The 7,442-nt window shown below is 39.0% G+C and overlaps 1 protein-coding gene across 1 annotated transcript in view; it reads right to left on the bottom strand.

Moving 5' to 3' along the window:
- Positions 1-1,377: 1,377 nt before the first annotated feature.
- DBR1 (debranching RNA lariats 1) overlaps positions 1,378-7,442 on the bottom strand; it is a 12,372-nt gene continuing 6,307 nt past the window's right edge. Inside the window, exons 4-8 of the mRNA XM_004712093.2 lie at positions 6,870-6,955; positions 5,557-5,781; positions 3,538-3,618; positions 3,289-3,434; positions 1,378-2,718 (exon numbers count right to left, since the gene is read on the bottom strand). Coding sequence (XP_004712150.1) covers positions 2,025-2,718; positions 3,289-3,434; positions 3,538-3,618; positions 5,557-5,781; positions 6,870-6,955 — 1,232 coding nt within the window. The 3' untranslated portion in view covers positions 1,378-2,024. The remainder of the gene's footprint in view (positions 2,719-3,288; positions 3,435-3,537; positions 3,619-5,556; positions 5,782-6,869; positions 6,956-7,442) is intronic.

Below are 7,442 nucleotides of genomic sequence, written 5' to 3'. Positions count from 1 at the left end.
GGCAGAGGGACGGAGCAGTGTGGTGAGAGTATTTCCTCAAAAACTCATTGCCCAACTTCCCCGTTTCCTAGTAGAAACTAAGCATCCGTATACACTCGAGTGTAAGCCAACCCAAATATCAGCCAATGCACCTAATTTTACCACAAAAACGGAATTTAAAATGTGCTGAAAAACTTGGCTTATACACAAGTTCATATGGGAACTTCCAAGTATCCTACCATAAAGACACTGGAAAACTAGCCATTTCATCTTAAACATGAATGTAACCAGTTGTATCCTCTCAACTGTAACAGATTAAGGAAAAGATTTCTCTCTCTGCAATGCCTTTAGCTCACTGCTTGTGATGCTAAAACAGGCTGGCTTAATACTTGCTCAATAAAACGCTCCCGTCTCATCTGCATTTGTGTTTTCTAGGCTGAGAGTTATATATTTTTTTCTCTTGTAGATTGTTTGGTATTTCACTTAGAACATTTCCATCAATGTTTATATGGAGATTCATTTCTAATTTCCTTTATTGTGCAGTTTTGATCAGATTTAAGCTTATCAGATACAGCTGCATCATAAAGAATCCAAAAAACTTCCTTCATTTTCTCTATTTTGAAGCTTACATAGTGTTGGACATGAGCTGATCTTTAAGATTCAGTAGTTTCCACCCAAGGCCATCTAAGTCAAATGTTTTTCTATTTTGTCTTGCAGGACAAATCTTTGAAACATTTCTCTACAAGAATATGTAAATTTTCCATCTCACTTTGTATTAACTTTAGGAAATTCTATCTCCTAAAAAATCATTCATTTAAACTTCAAATATATTTATGCCAAATTATGCAGTGATCTTATGCTTATTGAATTGAATAACCTGTTTCAGTGGTTATTTCTATATTGTCATTTTTTTTTTAGGGGGGGTCCTTGTGTCTTAAGTTTGGTAAGCCAGTGGACTGTCTGCTTTTTTAACTCTTATCTTTATTAAAATTTCCGGGGAGGGGAGATACTAGAGCTTACGAAATACAACTAAATCGGAGTAGGCGGAAATCCATAGCTTTCAATCCTTTAAGGTAATGTAACAATGGGAATCAGAATATGATAATTAAATGTCCTATTCATCCAAGAAAGTAAACAAAAAAGCCAAAGGACACAAAACCCAGGATTAGCCCTGGAGTCCACATTTTTCAAATGGAGGAATGACAAGAGGAAACTGATGTGCTATGTAAATCTAAACTGGCCCCTGGTTCTCGATGAGTCTAATTTTTCCACCTGGAGCTTCAGAAGTTTAAATAGTAACAACGTATCTGCAGCATGAGTAGCAGCACCTGTGCGACTTCTTCCCCATCAGTAATTAATGCTAAACTGAGCTTTGCCAAAAAAGACTCATACACAGTATTAGTTACAGAAGTTACAGCTAAAGCTAAGATATAATACAGGAAAGTTAACTTGGTTACATTAATCTCAACAGTTAAGTGTAAGATTGTGTGCTTATCAATGTTTATTGTATTGATAAGGAACTTATCTCTGAAACCAGACTACCTTCTTCAATTTCAATATATATTTGACAAACATTAAGAGTTGACTGGGGGAAATATTGATAATAAATGAAAAGAACACATACATAAATGTATATACAATGTGACTTAGTAAACATATACATATCATATTTTATACACCAAAATATTCATATTAGTGAAAACTTATTGAAGGCAAAGTATCCTTTTACTCAATGCAATGTTCCTATCTTATAAAAGAATGACTGGCACAAAGTTGGTGCTCATTAAGTACTTGTGAAAAAAATGGAAGTGGATAATATATGCCTTGGAAAAATGTAGTCAATCAAGTAAGTACAGGAAATTTTAATATGCTTGTATCTGAAACATACGGCCTAAAGACAAGTCAATTAAAGTTATCCAACAGTTGCTTCTTTATTACAAAACTAAATCTTGAGTCAAAAATTCAGCTCTTAAAAAAATATGGTCTCTGAGAATCAAGTATCTCTATAAAATATTAAGACAATTATATGCTGCATCATCATCATCTTATGCTGCATCATCATCATCTACTGCAGCATAAATGGCTTGATTCCTCCTCTTAATTTTCTTTCTTAGTTCAGGTTCGTGTTCATCGCTCAGCCTCTTCAATGGCACCCCAGTCAAGTCCTTCCCACTCCCTGACTCCTCGGGCTCCCCAGGTGTCCCCTCTCTAGCAATTGGGGAACCCAAAGTGTCATCAGATACAATCATAGAACTTGGCAAGATCCTGACATCAGAGAAGCTTGCTGAAAAGTCCGACGTTTGATCAGATGAAGGCTCTACGGATGGGGTATTCATGTCACTTCGTGCACTTGTAATGCTGTCTTCTTCCTCTTCCTCATCTTCTTCACCTAACATTATTTCATCAGGATTGATAGAAGAGAGTGCAGAGGTGTCTGTGTTATATTCACTCGGTTCTCCTGAGTCACTGCTCTCCACGTCCTCCTGCTCTTCAGATTCATCACGCAAATGAGGTTCTTCACTGGCCTTCTGCAGCCTGACATTAATGTCTGTGAGGCCAAGTTGGGCACAAAACTCAGTAGTCTGAGGATTGATCGTATGAACCAGCTGCATTTGGTTCTGGGGTTTGCTGGGGTCATAGCATGCCACTGTTACACTGAAGTTACATGGAACTCTGAGGTCATGATTCAATTTTTCCAATACTTCTTTCATAGTTTCTTCTGTTGCACTGTAATCCCACCTATAAAAGTGCAAAATAATACCTTTTAACATTTTATCAGTTTTAGACAAATGAAGAAATCCTAACTATGAACTTGAGGTGCAAGAATATTAAAATTCCATTTAGGAAAATTAATTTCATCATTACATTAATTACCCATTTGAAATAAAAACAACTTTTAAATAAGGCAATCCTTAACTCACATCCTAAAGCAAACATAATTATGTTACTGTAGGAACCAAATCTCCACCATATGCTGAATATTTATTCACACATATGCCGAATTACACTGGTGCACAACGCTTATTTTTTTTCTTGTCGCCTTTGATGAAAACGTGTAGCTTTCATAAACCTTGAATTGCTCTGACATCCACTCAACAATTCCCTTATTTTTGATGGGAAAATGTGGGAACAGAAAGAGGACAACTGAACAATACAGGGAACGTGAGTGACGGCGACTGAACTGTGCACGTGCAGATGCTCAATGAACGTCCTGCTACCTATAGGACTGCCACGAGCACGGCAAAGGGGAGCGGAAAGGAGGGCGACAACTGAATGGGGAGTGCAGCTTCTAAATAAGGTCACGCTTACCTTGTGTGCAGTCCATTATTTTCTGGCATATTCCACAAGCGCTCCGTCACATTAATAAGATCATTAGTAGCCTGGAGAATGGTGAGCCATTCAATATCATACTCCAAGTAATCAGGAGCCCTGGGGTCATGTTCTATTTCTATTACCTAGAGGAAATACATATATGCCATCTTACTATCCTAAAACATAATTTAGCTTAATTAAAAGAGAAAAACTACTCTACTACAAAAGCATTCCACTATTTCTTACCTGAAGAAAGTCTCTATGCGGTAAGCATTTGTCCAAGGCTAAAAATCTTGTTGCTTTGGCTGGTTTTTCTTTGTCCTCAGCCTACATAATATGAACAGTAAGAAAGATGATAGTTCAACCATCACGAGTAACTCCCACACTGGCCCTAAGGGAAATCATTTTATTAGGCGTATGCCTAGAGTATGTGTCAAAGAGTGCTACTTCCCAAAGACTAGTCTCTTCTATGCTCGTGTGCAATCATGGGCTTGCACAGATCCCTCGGCTTCAACTTCTCTGCAAAAGCCACAGCCAAAACGAATGATGCTGCTGCTGAACATCGTTTTGAGGAACACAATGATAAAGCATATAGCACAGAGGTTAAAGAAGAGAGGGCAGGGACCTTAAAAGCACTAACGGTAATGCTAAAACCATTAAAAAAATTTGGATACAAAATTTATAACCTTGAGTTAGGCAATGATTCTTGTAGATACAATACCAAAAGTACAATGTGATCAACTCAGAGAATGCAGTCATGCTACACAACAGAACAGAACAAGATGCTCATACAGTCTACAACATGAATGAACCAGAGAGGCACACAAATCAAAGAAGCCTGACACAAAAGACCAGATACTCACATTGTGGATGTCATGTACATAATGGGCACAGGCCCAAAAGCTACACAAACAGAAGGCCTACCCCACTGGAGATCCCCTTGCAGAGGGGTCTTAGGGAGGAGACGAGCCAGTCAGGGTGCGATGTAGCAATGATGAAAAATACAACTTTCCTCTAGTTCCTAAATGCTTCCTCCCCGCTCCCACTATCATGATTCTGCCTGCAAGTCTGGCTAGACCAGCGGATGTACACTGGTACAGATAGGAACTGGAAACACAGGGAATCCAGGGTGGATGATCCCTTCAGGACCAGTGGTGTGAGTGGCGATACTGGGAGGGTAGAGGGAAAGTGGGTTGGAAAGAGGGAACCGATTATAAGGAACTATATGTGACCTCCTCCCTGGGGGATGGACAACAGAAAAGTGGGTGAAGGGAGACGTTGGACAGGGCAAGATATGACAAAATAATAATTTATAAATTATCAAGGGCTCATGAGGGAGGGGGGAGAGGGTAGGGAGGGGAAAAAATGAGGACCTAATGCCGGGGGCTTAAGTGGAAAGGAAATGTTTTGAGAATGATGAGGGCAATGAATGTACAAATGTGCTTTACACAATTGATGTATGTATGGATTGTGATAAGAGTTGTATGAGCCCCTAATGAAACGATTTTAAAAACTGAAAAAAAAAAAAAAAAGAAACAGAAGGCCTATCAGTGGTTGCCTGGAGAGGAAGACTGACTGCAAGCAGCCACTAGAGATCTTTTGAAGGCGATGGAAATGTTCTAAAACTGAGTTGTGATGCCAAAAATCATTGACTTATATGCTTAAAATGAGTAATTTTGTGGTATGTAAACGATAATAAAGTTCTTCAAAAACTGAACCAGGTAAGAGAAACACAGTGGGAAGGAGGGGAGGGGAGGGTCAGGAAAATGAAAGTCACGTTAGACGCAGCATGACAGAGTTTCCCTGAAAAACAGCAAAGCACAGGAGGTCAAAAGGGAAGGGAGCTACAGAAGTCCTACTGAGAATCAGGCAGCTAGAAACAGGTGAGACGAGGAAAGATAGAGCACAGATTACAGCAAGAGAACACTGCTAGGAAAAGGTGGTCTTTCTTTTGACAAAGGCACACAAAGAGAAGGCTGGCAAAGTCGGGGGAGGTTGAGGAAACTGGAAATTCGCTCTGTCTCTTCATGTCTGCCCATACAACAGACCCACCACTGGATTGGCTACTCCCACAGCATCAGCGTAGCTCTGCTCCCTCACAAACGTAATGCCCTGTTCTGTATTTGCCTGCCCTTCCAAATAAGAACCTACTCTTAGAAGGAAAGTGGTCTTTTCGGTCTTTAACTTTGTAAGTGTCAAGAGTACCTAGAATGTATGTACGACTTTCAGTGTGCTTCAATGAACTAATAAAGTGCTGTTGTCTACCTGATGCTGCATCAAGGCCGCAAACTTCACGTGAAGGTGCGCAGAAAACCAGTAAGTAGGCTTTAAGTGCTCTAAAAGCTCCGAGGCTGCAGGACTGCCTAATGTGTTGTTTTCCACTTCTTGTCGGAAAAAAGACTTTGTCTTAAGAAGTTGCTTCTTGTTTCCATAATGATAAATACTTCTTGGCCAATCATGGGATAAGAAAACATCCATTGGTTGCTTCAGCTTAAAGAAGAGAAATAGGGAACGCAAGCTTTTCAAAATAGAGCAAAAGAAACCCCTCTTTCTCTCACCCACTCCTCCATGGCACCTCCCCCACCTACACTGCATTGACCCAGGTCTCAGGATAATCCCATTCTGAGGCCACTTCAGACCGTCGGGAAATACCACACTACTCAGCCCTCTAGACCAGCGGTTCTCAACCTGGGGCTCACGACCCCTTTGGGGGTTGAACTACCCTTTCACAGGGGTCGCCCGATTCATAACAGTAGCAAAATGACAGTTATGAAGTAGCAAGAAAATAATTTTGTGGTTGGGGTCACCACCACATGAGGAACTGTATTAAAGGGCCGCGACACTAGGAAGGTTGAGAACCACTGCTCTAGACAAAGATATCAACTTTCTCTTGGTCTTAAAAAAAAAAATCATTCTGGGGGAGGGAGGGAGAAGAAGGGGGAAGAAATGGGGAGCTGATATCAGGGGCTCAGTGGGCAGAGAATGCTTTGACAATGAAGATGGCAGGATAGGTGCCAAGGTGCTTGACACCCTGGATGGATGCCTGGATTGTGATGAGAGGTAAGAGCCCCCAATAAAAGTCTTAAAAAACAAACAAAATCATTCTTCTTTTCGGAGGCAGGGTAGGACAACAGACAAGGTAGGACATTAGTTCTGGTCTTCAGTACAGGGTTTCTAAAGTATTCTACAGGAATAAAGTACCTTCACATTCTTTCCCCATAGTCTCTAGCTTTGTTACTACTTTAGTTGTATTTGTTAAACAGTTAAGTTCGCTTTCAATGGCAGATTCTGTCTTATATGGGTTCTAGGTTTCCTAAGTTTTATTATATACTCTTTAGCTTTACACTACATAATAACAGCTGAAGTCCGGAATTAAAAGTTGTATTTATTACTCACTAACACAAATCTATAACCATTTTTAAAAGCCACTTGTAAACCTCCTACCAACATCATACCACCAAAACATTTAAATACTGAATTAAGCTCTTCCTAGTAGCCTATCAAAATGAACAAAATACATTTGTCTATGGAGTTATTTTTTAATTATTTCAAAGCTATTGCAATATATCTGTGCATACCTGTTTTAGTTTATAGACTTCAATATTTCTCACATGATAGATGCTTCTTACTGTAGATGAAGTATATGGTGGATACTCAAAATGACCTTAAAAGAAGAGGAATCAAATATAGTCAATTCCCTTAAGTACTGTAAATACAATTATGTATACACTTCTCCCAAAGTGACATTTATCATCAATTTTCAGTTCTTAAAATTCTTCTTTAAACAAAAAACAAATCCACTGCTCTTAATATACTAGGATTTAGTCACAACTATACATCTAAATAAATAATTGAGGTGCTGATGGCTTTTAAAACGGAATTTTATTTCATTTTGGAGCGGATGATATATTCCCAAAGTTTAAAGTGCTAAAGATACCATAAGAAAGGCAGCGCAGAAAGAGGTATTCCTCTTAGACATTGAGTGCTTGCCTAAGGCTAGTGTAGGAACAGAAATTAAAATTAACTTTCTGGGGTAAAGGAATTGTTCTAAATCAGGATAGTGATGATTGCATAGCTCTATATATTTAATTTGATATTTACAATAGCACATAAAAATTTTACTTGACTAAAGCTGCTTTAAAAAAAAAAAA

Source organism: Echinops telfairi, unplaced genomic scaffold, assembly GCF_000313985.2.
Source record: "Echinops telfairi isolate 266 unplaced genomic scaffold, ASM31398v2 ScPeMD7_16;HRSCAF=60, whole genome shotgun sequence".
Taxonomy (NCBI): Eukaryota; Metazoa; Chordata; class Mammalia; order Afrosoricida; family Tenrecidae; genus Echinops; species Echinops telfairi.
Note: the sequence above shows the minus strand (reverse complement) of the source record. Positions and strands in the feature narration are given on the sequence as shown.